The 21,824-nt window shown below is 40.3% G+C and overlaps 1 protein-coding gene across 10 annotated transcripts in view; it reads right to left on the bottom strand.

Moving 5' to 3' along the window:
* PDE8A (phosphodiesterase 8A) overlaps window positions 1-21,824 on the bottom strand; it is a 163,420-nt gene that overhangs the window by 34,769 nt on the left and 106,827 nt on the right. For all 10 annotated transcript variants that reach the window (XR_013929602.1, XR_013929603.1, XR_013929604.1 and 7 more), the window contains 5 exons: window positions 8,009-8,065; window positions 5,367-5,557; window positions 4,098-4,154; window positions 1,751-1,808; window positions 179-267 (listed from right to left, as the gene is read on the bottom strand). Coding sequence is in view for 2 of the 10 variants with exons in the window: in XM_080396303.1 (XP_080252429.1) it covers window positions 179-267; window positions 1,751-1,808; window positions 4,098-4,154; window positions 5,367-5,557; window positions 8,009-8,065 (452 nt within the window). In the remaining 8 variants the exon portion in view is untranslated. The remainder of the gene's footprint in view (window positions 1-178; window positions 268-1,750; window positions 1,809-4,097; window positions 4,155-5,366; window positions 5,558-8,008; window positions 8,066-21,824) is intronic.

Raw genomic sequence — 21,824 nt, 5'->3', positions numbered from 1 at the left:
TATATGACAATAAGGTATTGCAACTCCATAGTGAATGAAGCTGTACTTTAATGATTAACATATTTTCTTCAGCTAACTGAAATTCTATAATTAACTATGGTACAGTAAAATAAATACTCCTTTAAGGATGTGGCTGAATTGGCATTGTTTTGGTTGATAATGTTTTTGGTAACATTACCTTAGTTTGAATTGTGCCTGCACCTGTCCAAATTCCAGCTGAATCAACTCATTGTAACAGGCCATTATATTAGAATTTTCTACATATCTCTGCAAATAAAAGGTTAGAAATATTTCATTAATACACATTTCCATACTCAAGGGTATGAAGTTCTGTTTTCTTTTGCTTGATAAAGAACTAAAAAGGAGTAGATATGCCAAAAATGAACATGTTGTAACACAAGCAACATGAGAAGATTATTTTTTGGGACTAGTAAAATTCTTCAGGTTACTGCATTTCGTAAAGGTGACAGATCATCGTTGCAATGAGGTTGAAACAATCTGTTTATTCTCTGTGATTGTCAGCAGGATCAATATATTAAAACATCTACTTTAATGAAGTTATATGCTTTCATGCTACTTATTTAAAGTAACAGTGAAAAAATTACGTTGTGTCTCAAGTCATCAAAATTTGAGATTATTATCAGTTTCCAATTGCTGATACCCCAAAATTGCATGCACAGAAGGACGCAAAACCTCCTGACATACATACCTGCCATTGGATACAATTATTCAACCTGGGGCTTGTACAGCAATGACCTCAGTATCTTTGATTTATTTTTTTTTTTAAAAGATCTCATATTTACCAGGTGTGAGCCTGAATGTTAAATCTTCATTCATACTAAACTGCCACAGACATTGACAGTTCAGGAGGGAGGACTGATTATTAAACATAAGCCACCACATCAAGGCTGCTGAACAAAATTTTCTATACTTTGCCATTAGCCCATCTCCAAGGCTCTGATGCATAAATAATTCAGAACCGCTGTCAGATTACTTATCTGCCCAGTGGAATGGCTCTGTATATCTAAGCACCGTTATTTTCAGGCTCTAGCGTTTCCTGTACTGGGACCTTACAACAAATAAGCAAACAGGTGCAAATGGATTGTGCTGGGAGAGCAAAATAATCTGGTGAGCACGCAACCAAATACTCTTGAATCACACTGTAAATCATGTACCTTTTTGTTACATTGTCAGCTTAATGCAATGAGGAATCCACTTAAGTGACGCACTAATAAGCACCTTTTCTGCTTAACTGGAATCGTTGCCAAGGAACAGATTCAATGTAATACTTTTCAGGTGCCTCCAAACAATAGATAATACCACTTGGCAGTGTCTGAAGCCTGTTTACAGATGCGTATCGACATTTGATAGAAGAGATTTCCCACAGCACGTTCTGTGGTTCATTGCAAGCTGCTCTCTGGCTCTGCTACAGTCACTAGTCAATTTTGTCAGTGTCAACTTCACAAGCAGAGCATCAAATACCTACTCTGAAATACATGCATAAAGTAGAAAAGTCTCAGCACTTCTAACATTCCTGAGAATGTCCACCTGCTTAGTCAGAATTATTCTAATTCTACTGGTGTATGGGAGTTCAGAGTTTCAATACATGTATAAGAATAAGCAGCATGAACAACATTTACAGGTTGGATTACTGACACAAACGCTCACTGACGGCCAAACTTCTGCATAGTTTCTTGCATGACAATTTTGAAACGTCAGAGCAACCTAGAGGAGTATAACACATACACACCCTTGTGAAGCCAGCAGAGATCAGGGGCAATATTGATGACTCTTCACGATCAGCATGCCTTTTAAAGAAGGATGACAAAGTCAGAGATTATTTCTGTAATCAACCGAGACCCAGTTTCACAAGCCATTGACATACCTGTACCCCAGATGTCACACTAAAGCCTAACGTGGCTAGATCCTTACAGGATCTATGAATACAACACGGTGTTTGTGGGTTTTATAAGCTTTCATCTTTGACGTGGATAAGCCAAAATTTTATTTTCCTTTTTGTATGTAATGAGCTGCTTACATCACAAAAAAATAATGCTTCAAGAATAAAAATTAGCTGTTGTTGGAGTATTTATTTTTTGGTACTGGATTCTTTGTTGTTTATGCTGTCCTTAGTCAAAGATGCACTTGGATATCTACATGGCCGAAGTTTTAAGAAATTACTTGTCATCTAGGTGTACCAGATCTTAGGTGGGCCACTCAAGATGCCTGAATGAGGATTGATTTTATGGTGTTGCCTAGCCAGTGCCTTCTAGCAGGTCATTTTGGGAGGATGTACTCCTAAAAATTATATATCTGAATAATTTTAAAAAATTTGGCTATACTAACTGTTAAAAGATACTCAGCATATTTGAATGTATGGCTGGAATTTGGAAGAAAGGCCATTACATTAAGTTTCTGTAAATGAGCAGATGGAAGCTGGTCAGGTTTAGCAGATGGCACAATGGCTTTTATTTATATGTGAAATTTTGGATCTCATGGCACCTCTTTGCTTACTGTCCACTTGTTTCTTATGCATGAAGAGAATGATGCCTGCTAAAGTACACAGTTTGCCCAAGATTAAGCAGAGAGAGAAGGACAGCTGACAGAAAAATTTCCCCATTACCAGTTATCTGGTAATGCTCCCTCCCAGAAGCACAAAGACAGGCATTCTGCAGGGGAAAAATAACCCAAAACACAACAAAAAGAAAAAACAATAAACTGAATGGCAGGAAAATGAAGATTATCCTCCGTATGTTACTGGCTAAATGTCAGGCTTCTACACAAGCATGCTTCTTGCAGCAAGAAAGGAAAACTGTGAAAGTTCTCTGTCTGTGAAATTCTAAATGGTGACTCCAGAACGTTTGTGTTTAGCACATGGGAGCTTGACACAGCCAGCTCAGCCCCAATGGAAGGCAAACTGGTTTCTGAAATTTTCTGTAGACAGGGACACTAGACACATCTGAAGAGTTTGAGAACTCAGGCTTCTGAGATACCGTCACTGCCAGGGACTATTATTGTGTCCCAATGCACGATGCAAACATTTTGAAAAGACAAAAATGAACTGCAGGGAAAAAAAACTTTTGAGCAACTTCCTAATTGTGAGTCAGCAAGCCCAGCTTCCAAGCTCTCCTACGTTGCAAAAGAAGCTTCTGTCCCACAGAACCACAGGTGTCTTTCTCTCTGATATACATGAAACAGCTCTTGAATCACTATTTGCTCTTTTGCTCCTTTTTTTCCTCTTTTGTGTTAGTTTGATGAGTGACAATTCTGATTGTAGAAGCAATGGTTACCATAGGCAGAAGACTTCCTGACATAAAAACATGGAAAATTATATTCAGAATGGAATCCCTTGAAATGTTTAACTGGGGTCTTTTGTTCACTAGAGATGGTGGTGGCAAATGGTTTTTTTAATAGGAAATTTCAACACCTCAGAATCACTTCCCAGTGTAAATATTTTCTGAGAAGTGGACACTCCCTAAATTTTACTCTGAGGAAATTATCTTCCATTTATTTCATTTCAGATTAAATATATTGCTTTCTTTTTTTTTTTTTACTGTTAAATTATTTTATTATATAGAAGTAATGTTTTCAGAGAGAAGAGTAGGAAAAAAATACATGCAGTGCTTTACTGAGATGTCATAATATAGTCTATTTTACTTTTAAAATTTCTATGATCAGATGCTACTTTGTAGTGATCAAATTGTTCTGTATCTTTTTTTGTAATTCAGCAGATCTCCTGTTTGTGCTGTGATTAATCAGACTGAAAGATGGATCAAGAAAAGTTAAAAATACAGATCTATAAGGCAGTTCCACAGTTCTGTGTTGCAGAGGTTGTTTGAAATATACTCCCACAGCCTGCAACGATGAGGAGATGGGAAAAAACAAAACCCAAAGTCAAAATTCTTTAGTAAAAACTAGAAATCAAAAATCCTGTCCCAATCCTATAGTCAAGGATGGTAAAAACTGTATGGTATAACACATTACCACTAGCACAGTAAGAAGTTCTAATTTAAGTTTTTTAATGTAGCATTTACTTTTACAATTATAATAATTACATTTTCTTTAACACATGTGAAAGTAAAGACACAAGTATTTACCTTTGTACTACACCAATAATGACTGTATTTTCCGAGGGTTTTGTTCTTCTGATAGACCTTTAAATGAAAAGCAAATCATTTAACATTTGTTTAAGTTCACATTTCAGAAAACATGATTTTACAGAACCTTCACACAGTACTTTTCTTAAAGTCTTTCTTTTAAAGGGTTTAACAACAAAACAAAAATCAAATCCTGAGCCTGCTGGATGACTAAGAAAGGAGAATTAGTTTAGCAATATCTGTGAGTCCATGAAAAAAAAACCAACAAGAGACACAGAGAATGTAGATTAACCTAAATCTCACATACTCTCAGGGGGGAAATAGCAAAAAAATTTTCCCCTCTGAAACAGCACAGAACAGACTTGTCTGCAGGACTTCGCTTCACTCATTTAAGGAACGTTTTACTTTATTCTGAGACAGAACGGGAAAAATGTAACACGGGGAACACTGCTGATACCTAGCCTTTGCCTGACAAAGGTCTTATCTAGTTACTGTAGTTTAGCAAGAAGGGCCTTTGTCCCAGTGCCCTGAACCCACCACACTCACCCAGGGTACATAACCTGACCCCACCACCCCCACCCCTCAGACTGCCATTTAGTCTAGACACATTCCCAAAGGGTATTTCACTGGAAAGTCACTGAAGCGAGGCACCACTGCCTGTCAAGTCTCTGTGGGGACACTCAAAAGGCAAGCCCTTTCCCCCTTTTTTCATACTTCGCAGTTTGTAGAAGTATTTTTGGACTTAGTTTGCAACTTTGCTCTTCATAACAGATTTTCAAGTGTTGTAGATACAGAAACGTGCACACGAAATATTTCCTATCCACATCTGGAGTTACTCAACAGCAAGTGGTATTTCAAAAAATGAACACTAATGCTCGGAACGCTAATGAAGTGAATGTATTCATTACATTGCTTGGTGGCACAAGCTATCTTCACAGTTAATTTAATGTGCAAACAACGAACCAGGTATTTGGAAAAAAAAACCCCACAACCGTAAACCAAACCAAACCAGTTCACTATGGCAAGAAATATGTACACTGTGGCTCCAAGCCAGTTTAAGCTCCAGATACCCTAGCACACAACCAAAAATGCTGCAGCTGTAACATGTAAAGCACTGAGGTAACAGTATTTGATGCTGCCAATGGACACCTGTCCAAAAAACCCCCAATATTTGACCAATTTTATAAAAGGGTCATATAAAAGCAAAAAAAACTTTGATGATGTGTCAGCTATATAGTTAAGCATTGATTACACTGAAATGTTGCTTACCTGCATAATGCTTCTGCATCAAAGTATCTGGAATGTCTATGGTCAATAATGATAATGTCATGATGTTTATCAAGAAAACATTCTAGTGCAGATTCAGGTGTCCTGGCAATATTACACCGAAATCCAGCTTTCTCACATGCCCAACGGAACCCGTTACTCTGGTCATCTTCTTTGGCAAATACTAAAAGTACCTGAGTTAAAGACAGTGAATCATTACAAACATCTTACATGTATAGTAGATTCTGTGATTTTTGCCTGTTCTTAACATGTTTTGTAAACCAACTTCCAAAGCTTAATCCATTGTTTCTAACCGAATTGCTTTCTACAGACTATTGCTTTTTATAATTGTCTGTATACAGAGGTGTTTCAAGTGGATAAAACTTGTGTGCCAGAGCCATTTATATCCACATGGGATGAACAAGGCCGGGAAGTGGCTCTCTCATCATTAGTTACAAAGAGAGCTTGGGCAATCAGTTGAGACTGGATACATATATTTCAGGCAGTGTATGTGCTATAACAGCGAGTCTACTTTTCTTCACTGAAATTGCCTCGTATACAACTATTTTCTTGGATTCTATTTTTCTTGCCAGATGATATTCCAGAAAAAAAAAAAAAAAAGTCATGGTTCACCCTGTGTGAATTGGTATTTACCAGTGCTTCAATGGCATGATGAAAAACGTGCCTTCCTTTTCATCTCATTCTAGCTCCCCACAGCACTGGATGCAGCCCACTCTGCAGGGTTTCTGCAAACTACAGATAGGCTGCTTGAGATGAACTCATGCGAGACTGGAATCACAGGCAGTACCTCTGCATATGAAGTATGTCCCCACGTGACTCCTAAGCAAAGCTTGCCATGGGATTTGTAACACGAAGATTACCGTGGCTGAAATCCAGAACTGGAAGTCAGATCTGTGAGCCACTATCAGCTCTGTCCTAACATTAGGTAATTGCCAATAATATTAACCTTTCTGAGCCTTTTTAATATCAATAAAATGCCTACATACTACAAGTATGATAAGGCCCAATTCCTTCTAAAATGTATTTCAAATTCTACGATTGAATATGGTACAGAAGATAAACACAAAGCCTGCTAAGACTCTCACTGATGTGATTGTGCTTTGTATCAGGATAATGTTTTGTAGAAGAAAACTTCTTTTGCTTGAAAGAACACACAGAATGGCAGACTATAGTTCTGTGTTAATGTTGATTTTGTGGATGACTCAGTATATGCAGCCTTTTGGGAAAGATGGATAAGTAAACCAGCATTTGGGCTATTGTCTCAAGACACCAATCTTCCAGTAATTTATTCAAACCACACTTAAGATGTATGTTTTGGTCAGAAAATAATGTGGAGCATGTGTAACTTGCACCACATCCCAGTGCCCTTTATCTTCTGGGTGATTTTAGGAATTCCAGTGCTGGTTACACTTTGGACCAAGTTGGTGAAATGTCTACCAGTAAATCTTAACATTTCTGTGTAGTACATACTTTTGTAAGAATGAAGGACTTTGTACTCATTTAGTTCAGATTCCTTTTATAGCAACCTGCAAAACTGTTTTGCAAAAACATGCCATAGTTTGGGCTATATTTAGTGAAGTTAATCTGTAACACTTAAGAATGGTTTTCAGCAATAGCACAGAAAAGCACCAGATCAGAGCTGTATGATGGACTCTGGCACAAATGTGGTGTTGTCTAACTTCTCCTTCCCTCATGCCTGCCAGCTATATTACCAGGACAAATTGGTATAATTTTAGAGTGGCCTGTGACTGGACAAAAGCAATACAAACATTAAGAACAACAAAAGAGGCAGAAATAGTCAAGGAATGTTTCTGATTTATACTTAGGGAACAGCTGGATGAGGCTGTCCTAAGATCTGATGTTTGGTGATATTACTGTCTGTTCTGATAACAGATCCGGAAGATGTTGAACTGCAGTTCTTGAAGACAGATATTTCCAAATTATCAAGTCCAAATTACTTCCACCCAGGAGTTTTGTAATTACTGACTGAGGAACATCTTGGATTATTAATGGTTCTGTATGCCTTGGGATACAAGAGAGTTTTCAGAGGAATTCCAAAGGAGTCCTGTATCTGCAAACCTCATGCACATCCCAGACAAAATAAGGGGACAACTGACAAATGACCTTCATTAATAAAGACATAAAAGAGGATGAATTAATGCCAGTCAACAATGAATAACAAAAAAACATACATTACCAAGCTCACTTCCTATATTGTGTGATGATATTGCAACTTTGGTTGACGCTAGTAATAATGCTGGTGGAATAGACCTCGACAGGACATTTGGCTTAGTACCATTTTGATGAGATTTTGATTAAGAATTGACTACCAGTAGAATACAAAACAAGGCACACATTAAATTGATTACAAGCAAACTGATAGCACAAAGAACTACAGATACCTCTATTTTTATGAGCTGAGAGATGGCCGGAGCAAAGAGTTAGGCAGGATTTTTAGGATACACATAGAACGCCGGGATAAAAATGTCTTGTTAGGTGCACGTAAACACTTGACAAAAATGCTCTGTGAAGATCTCTATCCCCCAAAAATTCCAGTCATGAATTTTAAGCTAACATCTGTGATGTTTTAGAAATTAAGACTTCGGTTTGAACTGTTGTATTACCTGAAGTTGATCTTGATGAAGTCTCATAGGGCCAAACTGCACATCCGTTACTGGTGCCTAGAAGAAATAAGAAAGGATCTTATTAATACATATACACCTAGGTAAGAAGAAAAATTAGCACTGTTAGAGAACACATTTCTTATTTACCACTGTCTCACAGATATATTGCTATCATTATGAGGCTTCTTCATGATGGTCTTATTCTGCTTTTGTAAATTTATATGCTAAGCTGCATTAACACAGTTAGAAATCAACAAGCTATTCTTCAAGCATTTTTTTTACTGTTACTTTAAACATAGAGTAATGGATTGTCATGAAAGTTTGCTAGACAGACTTATTTTTCTGTATCCTCTGTATCACTTCAGCTGTTCTGCAAAACACGGAAGTGTTTAAAAATTGCTTTTTTTTTAAAGTGCAAAAAAGCACTACACCTCCAGGAGAAAGGCCAAAATATGTAACTCTGCTCTTCGAATTTCCCATGTAAGAGGTGCCCAGGAGTTCTATGCAAACACACTGATTTCATTTCTCCAAGAGCGTTTTGGTGCATTCCGTCCTTCCCACCCAGCCCCTCCAGGGAAGGTTTCAGCACCGATATTTGTACTTGACAAAGCACATATTCAGCATGCAACTTTGCTTTGAAAAACCCTGGAAAAAAGCTGTCATATGTCATGCTTTCTGCATGCCAGCGCTTCCCACATTAGATTCTGTTCAAGTAACACTGGCAAACAGTGTAGCTTAGGATGCACAAACTGAGCTGGGATCCTTCCTTCTCACGTGTCACTTCAAGGAATGGAGGTCAATGACCAGAAGTGATGTTTATCGCAACTGTTTCTCTTTGATACAATTAATCATTAATCAAGCTTGAACATGAATGACTCTTCAATTGGTATGGGATGGACTTTCTAAAGTAGTTAAACACACGAATACAGAGGGAGACTCTAATAGGATTACGCAGGTTAGGTTCTTTGGGAATTCCCATGAGGCGAGTATCTGCACTTTCATGTGCTTAAATACTTTTCCCCTCTTGTCTCAGAAATGAAAACTAAAAAGCAGGAATAACAATGCTCCCGATTCAAAACAGGAAACAGAGTCCAACCAATGGTCCTTGGACTTTACATAGACTCTTCAAAGGTAACCGGAGTAAAAAAGCAAAAGAAAATCAATTTTGGCAACGCAGTAAACGGAAGACATCTCTTGATTCATATGTACAAAGAAACGATCTGTTGAGCACAAAGGTGGCTTTTTTACATTGCTGTTTTTCAAAGTAAAACCACACTTGAAGATCAGAGTTATTGCTTTGCAGCCTAGACTTCTTCTAATAAGTAATTTTAAAGAATCATCAGCACATCCCACAGATAAATCTTTTAGAATTGCATGCTCCATTCTTTCTATGACCTTGCTGCTCCATTGCTCAGCCCTCAGTTTTTCTCACGTGTGATTTTATTTATTCATCAACTTGGAAGCCATTGCTGCAACATTAAATAAGCAAGAAACATGACTCAACGAAAAACGGCAACGTAGTGTCTGCAAAAACAAGCCAGGAACCAGTGTTTGCGTATGTTATTTAAGGGGGTCTTTAAAAGGTCATGTCAAAATGACATGGAGGGGTTTCAGATTTACTCTCATCCTGGTCAGATCAGCTTAGTTTAAGTACGCTTCAATATGTTTTTTTCTAATTTTGAGATCAAAAACATCTCTTCAGTTGAAAAAATCAAGCTGCTTTATTCTCCTTTGTGGCACATCATCCAGTTATTCAAAATCTGCACTAGAAAATAGCAAATACATGTGCTGATAATGCACATAGCAGAAGGGAATCCAGCTCTTTGCACCAGTGTTACTGGTTTTGCAGCACTGACAGTAGTAACTACTTGTCCCAAATCAGTAAGATCAGCAGAAATGCCTGAAGGACACAGAGGGAGTGTATCTATTGAGTAAAAGATGCCTTTTTTACAGTCACTTCTCTGACCATAACCACACTTCAAATTAAATTTTGAAACATTTGTTTTTGTACACTCCAGCTGCCAGCATAAAGCAGCAAGTGTTTCCAGTTTCACCAAGAGATGGGCCTGAGCTGCAAGGTTCAGATCCAGAGCTGAACTTCACTGGTGTTTGGGGGTATGTAAAACCCCATCCATCAGGCCAGTGTACCCCTGGACTACCAGTCCCAGTCCAAGGGGAATTTTAACAAATGAGATCAACCCAGTATTGCCAGTTACTGCTTTTCTGATGCTTCTTTCCTTTAAAAAGGTTGTGAATGAACAGCCATCAAAGCATTTAAAGGACTGAGCCTGAAATCACTTTTCTGCCAGCAACCTGTGGCCATTTCTAGACTGAAAATTCCTGTCTATGCACCATTTAAGCTTAAGTTACAAGCACTGCCCAAATGAGATAAACTGTCTGGCTACACGTTAACTTGCTGTCCTGAGTAGAAGAAAAACCCTGGTCTGCATCTCAGCTGGAAAATTTTTGTGAACTCCAGTTAATTCTTAATCCTGTTGAAATCTGTGCAAGTAACTTGACTAATCATTTCAACTTTTTGTGTGCTGCTAGTAGCGCTGAGAAGTGACATGCGATTAAGTACTGTGTCAAAAATCAAGGCGTCAGCAAGGATTAGCCGAAACTCTCAACTATCGGTGAACTAAATGAGCTTTAAGAATACCTCTAACGCCGCAAGCTTACAACAAAACCAAACCCAGCCAAAGCTCACATGTATAGTAACTGCACAAACACATCTTCATTCACTCACACCTTTTGCTACTTCTTCCCTGAAGTTTCTTTCCTACTCGAAAAACAAAACCCCAAGTATATTTTCAGACTGACAAATGTGACTTATGCACGTGAGAGCCTTCCAGGCAGGCACAAACCTGCAAGAAAGCGTATGAGAAGACAGAGAGGTAGAACTAGTTGTAGGTTCCTGGAACTGATGGTGATAGAGCTGGGTCCCTTGCCAAAGAGCTGCTGATGCAAACTTCACGAGTAAGTACAGCGTATGTGACTGTGCAAGACTTGAGTCCAGGATGCTTTCAGCACGATGACTATGAATGTAAGTCTTTTGAAAATTCTTCCTTGGCCAAACAACCTTAGAGGCCATCCTATAACTTGGAGACAGGGACCAAACCGAACAGATGGTAGGAAGGGGTCCTGCTGCAGATTTCTGACGCTGTAGCCTGTCCTCATTGCAGCAGGGCTCATGGTCTCAAAGACATCTAAACGCCAGAATAGTTTACAACAGTAACTAATTCTCAGGCTGTTGAAAATGCAAACCTTTTGGGCTCATCTGTGCTACTGCAACTTCCACAATAGCTGCAGCTTAGTTTCTCAAGGTTTGAGGAGCGAGAGATGCCTGTAATAGCAGGCTGCAGGTCAGCAGCTACTAGTTAGCTTTAATTGCAGACAGCAGCTTGGTTACTGCAGCAGCGAGTGTTTACACCCTCTGCTTAGAGACAGAGCAGATAATCAACTCCAGACTAGTTTAAATGCTTACACACAGCAGTTGAAGCCATTTTATATCCTCTGATCTGCTAACTACTGCTGGTAGTACTTACTTTCCCCCAAATTTGCCTTTCTTATTTGAACACTGTATTTTCTGTCCTGTCAAAGGAGGCCTAGCCCCGGCACAAAGTGAGATGTGTCCCAGGCAATGGGCATTACCCACCCATACGATAGCTGTCAGGGGGGGTTATCTTCTACCGACTGCGCTGTGCAGCTTGACACTAGCTAGAAATGATCTGCATGTTGTAGCATCTACAATGCAAACATCGAAATTGCTGATTGAAATACTTCATGTTTCCAATGTCCATAGAAAAGTGAATGTTTGGCAAATAAAAACAACTGAAATAAGCTTTAAAAAGACAGACCCCAACAACTGTGACTGATCTGATTAAAGCACAACAAACTCAATGTTGACCTGATATAACCTGGTAAAGTATTTCTCACTATGAGTCACTCTTTGCCTTTCACCAGAACTGAATCTACAGGAATGGTCTGTTCATGGTTGCTGGGTTGTTTTTATTTTTCTTCCTACAGCTAGAAAAACTTGAAATGAACTTTCTCAATGAATAAATGTAGAAAGGAATAAAGAGTGGAAATAAAGCCAGCCTGATCCACACGCTCCCTATGGTGATAAACTGCCTGGTTGGCATGTGGGACACTTCAAAGCAGCCCACAGGTCTCCTATTTGCTAGAGGTCTCATATCTTGGCTTTCTCCAAAATGCCTCTCTTACCATCACCAACTGGAGAGGAGAGCAAACCTCTTAAAAGGGCAGAGTCAGCCCCCAAAAAATCCTCTGGATATTAACTGCCATGCAATACTGCTACAGAGGGGCAAACACATTCCTTCTGGAGGCTGATTTTCTGAAGTCGCTTCTTTTATGAAGCTTTTGCGGGACATTCTAAAGCAGAGCCCTGCACAGCTCAAGGTAACTCCCATCGGAGCTGGGGCTGCCGACCACTGCAGCACTACCGGCTCAGGGGAAGGGCTGGCTGGGGAGCTGCTGGCATCCTGGGGAGCAGGAGCATGCACCTGAAATCCTCCTCCACAATGCACAACTGCTCCCTCGCTTCCTTTCTGCCACAGACGGGGCTGTGGATGACAAGAATGACTCGTCCTCTGGGCATCTGATCACCACGCACAGCCCTGGCCTCTTGCTAGTATCCCTCCCTAAAGGGCTGCTGGTAGCATTTCTCCTCCTGCTGCTCGACACCTTATTTTTCCTGCAATGACTTGAACAAAGAAGTGACATAAACTTTTGCTGAATGGACTGCAGAGGGAACCTGCTGCTGTTTGGCTAACGTCCGCATTTAGAAAGCAGACCACGAGAAGAGAATTTCTGTTGGTAGTTTAACACTATGTAACTGCCTCTTCAAATACACTTCACCCTCAAGGCTTTGACTCATTATAATATATAACACAGATTAACTACAATGATTAGACATAAGAGATATTGCTGGTCCTAACAGACTACAGCCAGCAAAATTTACTCAGATCAATATTTTGAGACATCACAACAAAGTGTTTTATCAAATTTTAAAATACATACTTAAGTTTTCTGCATATACTAGGGACATGATATAAATCAGTATGAGTTAAGTCATCACAGCAAGATTTGACATTCTTGATCATCAACATATGCTAGGAGCTACAGGACTGTTAACAAACTGAATTTTGATAATTCTAAGAAAAACAGAGGGATCAACTTTACAAAGGAAAAAATACCCTTTTTCTTAACCTGCTGGTTTTAAGCATAGATTTATCATCCCAGAAAACGAAAACTCAAATGAACTCATAGCTTTATACCATACCTTAAGTTTTAACTGATTCAGGATCTATTAGCAAAGGATATTTGAATTCTACATGATAAAGCCCTTTATCAGAATCATCAGCATCCTCCTGGATGCTGAAAGCTAGGAAATAACCCACTCGGTATAAACTGACATGACCAGGTCCAGGATCTGGTCCACCCAGGTCATACCAGTATGGTGCCTTTATCTCAACAGAGGAGTGTGTGACAGTGTGGCTAAGACTTCTGGGCAAAGAAAGTTTCCCTGTTCAGGATCAACTGTAGGTTTTCACTATTCACGTTTTTCTTTACTTATAACAATCTTTATCACTTTCTGAAATACATGAATACTAATCAAATCCATGGTCATTTACCTGTTTCTTTCTCAGTGGAAATCTACCGAAGTAGAGAATTTAAGATTTAGCTACCTATTTTCCATGCAATTTCTGCTAAAAACTTAACATCACTGCTCACATCTTCTTTGCAGACCTTGATAACACCGTTTTGTTACATACTTGACATTGGTACAAGTTACATAAAATGCTGGCTGAGCAGATCTTCCGAACACACCCAACTATTCTGAGCACAAAATGAATTTTATAATTCATAGGCTGAATTCTGACCTGGTTAGCAACAGTGAAAATTCAGAGTAATTCCACCAATTGCAAAGAGAATATGCTGAGATTTACTTCAGTACAAATGAAGTGGGAGTCTGGCTCCATGCAGCTACTTCTTGTGTTGTTTGGAGGCTGCAGCAGTTTGAATAAAGAGTAAGATGGAACAAAGCATCCAAGGTTTCTGCCTTTGCTCAACAAATTCAAGGACAAAGGTAAGCCTGGCTCTCAAAGACCCTAGGCTGTATGTAGTCAGTTGATTCTTTGCTGAAATACAAAGACAGGAGTTCTGAAAGGCAATTAAATTTTACCAAAACTGCTGTTCAACCTAGATGAAACCTGTTAATTCCAGCACTTGGTATTTTTTCCTATTTCTGTTTCATAAAGGATGTAGAAAAATGTCACAGACTTGGTAATTTACATAATGTAGCATCCTGGCTCAGTGCAATTTACTTTGATAAAATCTAGCATTTGCATTAATCTAAATCAGGTTCCCACTGATGCACCTCCATCAACAAAATGATACAGATTTAGATCTATATTACAAGGTCTGAAGATCATCTGAGGTTCCATTCCAGCACCTTTTTCCTTTTATCTATTTTCTGTTTTAAATTGATTCCTAGAAGAATTATCCGTGAAGCTGCCATGTAATGATACAACAGACAGTGTATGTGATGGGGTAACATACCTTTCATCATCTTAATCCATTTCTTTAGTACCAGTTATGAACCAGTTTTACATAAACGACCTCCTGAGAGCCAAACTCTGACCTCTGATTCACATCATTAGCAACACAGAATTTGGACAGCTTGCAGTTTCTGCGAGAAGGAAAGCTTTTTTGAGCATAATGTGTTGCCAGAGCTCTCAAGTCAGGCTGCTAGCCCTGTCAGCCACGAAAAACTTATTCCCGACCTTTTGACATCACCTTTACCACCCCTAAAATCCAGCCCCTCTTCCACTGCTCAGCCTGGAGGCAAGCTTCAGGTTAACCCAGGTCCCAGGGAAGGCACCCAGAAGCCACCCACCCCCAGCTGGGACTGGGACTGCTTTGCTGGTGTGCCGGCGTGCATGGGCTATCCTAGCTTCACCTGCCCCCCCCTGCACCCGAGGAGGACCCCGCTGAGTTTTGGCTGCAGGTCTGGCTTGCCACTGTGCCAGCCATCATTATATACGTATACTTGTTTGTATTCCGCGCCTAATTCCCCACTGCATTTCTTCAGTGGTATTCCACTGCAATAAGTAAAGAGAAATTAGAACAAACCTGGAGTAATACTCTTGTGAAATGGGGCTCGTTGCCTTCTAGCACCCTTTAGACACAACTGAGAACTCCCATTCTGTACCACTTACAAATTCTCCACTTACTCCTTACACTAAACTTTGGTTGTCGAGCCGCAAGCATGGCACTAGCAAAAGTGAATCATTCCGTTTTGTTGGGAATAATTAACGATGCTGTCCCAAAGTGCCTTTTATTATTATTTCTGATGCGGTAAAGCCTGGGTGGCCTCTGGCCCAGGCGAGCGTCCCGCTATGGTAACATTGTGCAGCGACAGCACGAAAAGGCAAGCAGCAGCCCCTGCCACTGCTAAAGGTTGGAACTTGTACACAGAACATGCTAACAGTTGGGGGGTGTAGGGGGTATTGAGCTCTTGGTAGGGTATTTAAGTGAGAAAATAAATGTCATTATCACTTAGCGTGCCTACAGCACTACTACACAGATCTCAAAGCTTGCAGAGGGAGAAGACGGTTGCTGTTTCCATTTTTAAGTTCAGAGGAACTAAGCACCAGGGAGAGAGACAGGAGGCCTGGCAGCCCTCGGCGTGGCGTCAGGCTCCCTGCTCCCTGGCCAGCCCACTGCAGCAGGTACTGGTAATATTGGGACCATTTGATAATAGCTGATATCTGGAAAACACCCACTGATCTATGAAATTGAAAATGATAGTTTCTGATAATTCAAACACAGTTTACATTGTGACTTGGTAACGGCACTGTTATTGTAGGTTTCTAAGGTAAGCAGACACAACTCCAGCCAAGCAACTGCACAAATCTCACACTACATACTGCCATAAGAGTCCTTATTCTCAATAAACCACACAGCAAAAAGGGGCAGAATAAATCACAGACAAGCCAGAAAAAGAAAGCTGTCTACTCATTAACCCACACTGACTTGTTCTGTCCAAAGAGAAGAAAGTTGCATGGAAACCAGTCCTCACATCAAAAACTATTCAAATCTAGCAAGTTGCATTCACTGCAGCATCTACCTGATTCAAAGATCCCTTACAGACCCGTACGCTACACACAAGTACACAGGGCTTGCAATTTCAGCTGTTTAGAAGAGAAAAAATGTGAATCATACACTCCACAGCAACCCTGGAGACACTGACACCCTCAACACTGGCCTGTGTCTCATGGTCATTATTTTGCCAAATGCTTTTATGATCAACCAGCACTGAATTTAAAATGCTCTAGGTCTTCTATATCTTGATTTGAGATGGCTTATTGGGGTCTTCAATAAGGTCCCCACTTTCTGACTTAAGTTTTTCAAGAAGTTCTCCTTTCAGGCCACATACACACAGATCTACATCTGGAGGCTGTGAGCTCTTCCTACACTGGATCCCTGGGCTGCTCACTAAACTATTGCCAAATATTTCTGTGTGGTGAGGGCATGCTGTAGGGCATTTGTAGTTATATCCCACACTAAGAGAAAAACAGCAGCTTAGATGATCTGGCTTGTACTTTAGAAGAATTTTTTAAACCCTGTAATAATGGATTTCTATACATAGGTTACAGAAATGGATGCCTTTATCAATACAAAAAAAACCCTAGTATGAACATTTTCAGCTGTTCAAAGTTAAATGTAGTTTTTAAGTGTTTACATTTTTGGAGAGTCTAGCTTAAGGGTAACAGGAACAGAACATGTAATATGCAGAAACTGAATTGCTTCGGATGAAAAAAGAGGTCATCTTTAAGGCACTAGCACCTAATCCCGTATTTCGCTTGTTTTTGACAAAATTCAAGGCTCAGCTAGAATACCTGCACTTCAGAGAAAATGTCCTCCAAAGTCAGGCATCCTTGGTATTCTGGGGTTACTTGCAAGTAAGGGTTGTGATTGCCTTGTGAGACATTACCTTGCTGGCAGCTGATCAGCATGTATGTGTGGATATTACACCTCTCTGAGCTTCAGCAGCTCTGCCCTTGTACTCCAAAACCACTCTGTTTCCCCCTTTGCAATCAGGACCAGCCACACTCTTATCTCATAAAATGCTTTAAAGTCAGCCACATAAAAATGGTGCATCTAGCAATTCCCAGAAGGATGAGAGATCTATTTCCTCTCCCCTTTTCCCCTCACCTGACCCAAAACTGGTTACTCCACTGGCTTAGGAGAGCTATAACCAAGCTCTGGGGACCAACGAACTCCTCATATGCTGGCGCTGATGTAAAAGTTTCAGCGTGCTACCCTCTCTCATCTGTTGGCAGAAATAACCTCTACCCAGATGTAAAGGCCAGCCAAGACACCAGAGAAGAAATTAGTCTTTACGTCTTACAGGTCATCAGCCAAGACACATTTCAAACCAGAGCATTAAATATGCTGGGGTTTGCATCACTCCAAACAAATTAATCCAGCCTTGGCTTTAACTACATCTTTGTCTAACTGAAAAGGAACTTCTCATTTGCCTACTGCTGCCTCAGGTGTATTAATTTTGCAGGCAGGCTGTAGCTGACTTTCCAACCCCCCACTTGAGCAGACGCTTTAGTACAAATACTACATTCTTCTGGCCCAGAAGGAAATTCTTGCTGCCTGCACTTTAACAGTTGAGCTGCATGGCACTCTGGGAGACTTAAATATGGCACAGTAGTTCTATTGTTTAATATTATTAAAACTGCTTGCTCTCTTGTGATTTTGCAAGATCCTGGAGTGTAGCAATAAGCACTAATCTGTTTCTTATCTATCAGCTAGTACTTTCTAGTAGATACCACTTGCTAGTTCTGTTTTAGAGGTGATTACAGATGCATCAGGATACAATAAATCTCCATCATTATCAGTTTTAATTTCTTCTTTATGCACATTAATTTCAGTGGCAGTTTTTCTTGGACTATCTGGATTTGAACAGAGTCAGCTGACTAAAAGGAAGTTCCAGTCTATCAGGAAGATTTCCAATTGCTTTCTTTATGTCAAACAAACTTTTCATGGCTTGATCTACCAACACTGCAACTGCCACAAACAGACCAAGGAAAGCATGAGAGTACAGCACAAAAATAGCATAAAGCAGTCGGTGGATCTGCTAGGCTGCCTAGAAGATTTCTATTTTGTCCTAAGTTTCCATTTGTTAAGGAACAAACTTGCTTTTTCTATTGTCATTAATAACGCATTGTTTGCACTGACACAGTTCAGGCTTTACTGACCAAAGTCATTTTTTTCTGCCTGCTGCCATCCATTATCACAAAAGCACACATTTCCCAAGCAGTGTCAAATGGCCTGCAGCAAACTGCTGTCAGACCCCAGCTGGGCCAGCAGCAAGCTTAGATTACCCCTCCTGACCCACTGAGAACTGCACATGAGCTCCCACGACTCCTACTTTATCTTGCACATCTCCAGCCTTGGCATATGTGGGCATCCTGGATCCACCAGATTTTAGTCCTCCAAGCCTGGATGGTGACGGTAGGAAGCTGCCTCCTCCCTCCTCTTCCCCATTCTTCCAGCCAACTCCCAGGCACACTTTCACATAGTTTACTCAGGTGTCTGTGAACCTGCTGGACACAGCCGGGCACACGGTTTTCGGTACAGTCCAAAAGGTGTGCTCTGGCCACCTGAAGTAAGCATGAACTCATTCGTACTCCATCAGGTACCCTGCCTGGGAACTGCTCTAAGAGGCAGCAAAGACGCAGCCTCTGAGATGGAATTTTGCAGGTAGAATGAATGCTAAGTCAGAGGGTCAGAGGCCAGTACAGTGGAAGGGAATTTTTCAATACTGATAATAAACACTTCAGTATTTTTGTTTATCGATTACAGGTTTCCCAGGCTGAGTGCAACTGTCTGCTGATACTTGAGAAAACTGAAAAAGAGGTTCTTGGCACTCAAACCTTTTCTAAATAGAGAACTTTTGTCTCCAATAAATGAAGACTTGAGACTGCAGGCATATTCAAGACGTCTTTTGAAAAAATATGAGGAAATTCACATCAGTACATCCTTTTTTCACTCTAAGGTTTAGCATTAATTTTGCTTGTTCACACCAATGACAATCTGACAGGTTAACTCCAGGTTCTATCATAAGGAGGAAAACAGACAAATGGATTTAAGAGTGCTGGGGATCCCTTCTTTCTTTTGACCGCTAGGAACTTCACTGGCTGAGGGGGTGAGCAACTGGTTTCCTCTAACACAGATGCCTCTTCATTTCTGAGGACCTACAGGGTAGTTTGAAACCTGACCCTGGTTTTCTGCCTGAGTCTGGTTCAGTAACACACAGTGCTTCTGCCAGCCCACAGGGCTCGTTAATATTACACGCTCGGTAGATGGGATCACTCTTTTTTCCCCTAAGTACAGTAGAACCTTTTAACAGTTATGTCAATCCCCCTAAATTTTGTATGTCTTTATTAAAGTGGGGGTTTCATTATAATCAGAATTACAATTAAGTAGAATTTGATGCAGCAAAGCAACTTCTCGTTCTAGTTCTCTCATAAGCCACATTTCACTCTATCTGGATTTATGGTACGTACATTCCATTTTATTTAACTTAATTGAAAAAAAAGTTTAAAAAATTAACTATACTATTATCTCTGATACAAAGCAATCTCTGCACATTCTGCCTACTAGTAGCATTTCCTTTACAAAGAACTGTTGCATATGCCAAAGATGACCACTGCTGGTATAAAATGAATTATTACAGAGCATGATTTTCTCTCTAGAAATGCATAAGCAACCAGTATGTTACTACCTCCTAGTAAAGTTGCACAGGAGTAAAGCTGTGGCAACCAAAGTCTCAGCAGAGCGTTCTCCCACGAGGCAGCTCTTTAATAAACAACCCATCATCAGGGAAACCCATAAAGCACTCTGCCACGGTGGCTGTTAGCTAGGGAACAAATTCATCTGGCTATCAAATATCCACTTAAGATGAAATCCTGCCCACAGTGAAGTTCATTGACATCACTACTGTCTAGATACAAACGTTGTACCTGGAGAGAGTGTATTTCTCAAAGTACAAGGACCACAACTGTGCAGATAATAATCTATAGATGCTTAATAGCCTCACATAAATTATTTAACCTTGAGATTTCCAGGAAAGAGAGACACCATCTGGAGATACTTGCATCAGATACTTTTACCAGTGATATGAACATAGTGAAACTTTCACAGAGAGTCTTGCTGCAGCTACGAAGTTTGAAGGAAAGATCTGTTACATGCAGGGGTAAGAAGACGCAAAACCACTGAATAAATCTATAATGTAATCATGTGCATTCACCTGCAAACTGCATAGGCAGATAACTGCTGTATAAAATCATGAACGCTTATGAGCACACAGCCAGCAGTGGTTAAAAGGTACATTTGATTGAGCAGATGTGGATTTTTCATGTGTCACCTGGGCAGCCACTTCAAACTGGTGCTTACCTTCCTTATACTGTGGGCAGGGTGTCAGGAACATTTTTTTCAGAAGCTTTATCAGTCTCTCCAGGTTACAGCTCCTCAGACCCTACAGTGGGCCCTTCCATAGTGGCTGTCTGAACACCAGCAGCGTGTGTGATCTCTGAAATAAACAGGTTCTCTGCTCCCCCCAGCAAGGACTCCAAAATGTGAGCACAGTAGAGTCGAGACTTAATGCAGCAAAACAGCTTCTCAAATATTAGTACCACCAGGTACCCAGCATCTTCTGCACCATTTTATTGACATCTAAATCTGTCTGGCTTATCTAAAAAGGTCTGATGTTGTAGCCAAGAGTTGCACAATTGTCCTCTGATAGGAATCAGTGCCGGAGCTGTACACACGTGAGAAGCCTGGGCTATTCCGCCGTGTGCCACAGAGCTCCACGCTGCATCATTTGTTAGGCAGTGACAACCTCATTTCACTTGCATAACAATGACAAATTAGAAGGAGCTATATGAAAGAAAGACAGTCCACGTAGTCATTATACAATGAAATGGTGTCAGCCTATGAAAAAAACCAACCCTGATTAGTTGCAAGGAAAACTGGCATCCATCCAAAATCAGCCTCCCTTGAGATACAAATCCTGGCCCCTGACAAGATGGAAGCTCATTTACTCTGTTTTCCAACTATCCAAAATAATGTTTCCACCCTGAATCTCACTCTGCTGGTTTTTCTAAGAAAAGCTGTGACGGGCCTAGGCCTTCTGCTGCAAGCGTGAAAGCTTTATGCCAAAGAATAAACAAGAGAAAACAGACATTCAAGTCCTGTCTGGCGACACCATTAATAAGTTCATAGTCACCATTTCCTTCTTCCTCCCCTGCACCAAGTGTTTCTTCCCAGACAGTGATCCAGACTGCTGATAGCTCTGGCAGGGAGCTTTTACCAGAAATTTTAGCAGGAAATGTTAATTTGCAAGTCTTGGTGTCCTCCCTCAGGGAAGACAGATGTTGTATCTGCACAACCAAATCGTGAGGACTCAGAGCTCCTCAGACCTGCCTTCAACACACAGAACCCGAACTCCCCTGTATCTCTAGCAAAGCTGAGTAAAAAACCAACAGTACTCATTTATTTTCTTTTGCCTTTTCCCCCCCCAAGCAATGAAATACTAGAAGAACATCCAAAGCAAACAGAAAAATTCTATTAATGAAATATCCAATTTAGTGTAGTTTCATGGCATAACTCTGAGCTCAGCCTGATTTCTAGCACACAAAACCTAGCTGGAAATTTGTCGGGCTAGAATAAAACAGAACTACTGCTTTCTGTAAAAATTCTACTGCATTTCTATAAA

The sequence above is a fragment of the Falco punctatus genome (assembly GCF_963210335.1).
Source record: "Falco punctatus genome assembly, chromosome: 7".
Taxonomy (NCBI): domain Eukaryota; kingdom Metazoa; phylum Chordata; class Aves; order Falconiformes; family Falconidae; genus Falco; species Falco punctatus.
This window is presented reverse-complemented; position numbering and strand designations above follow the sequence as displayed.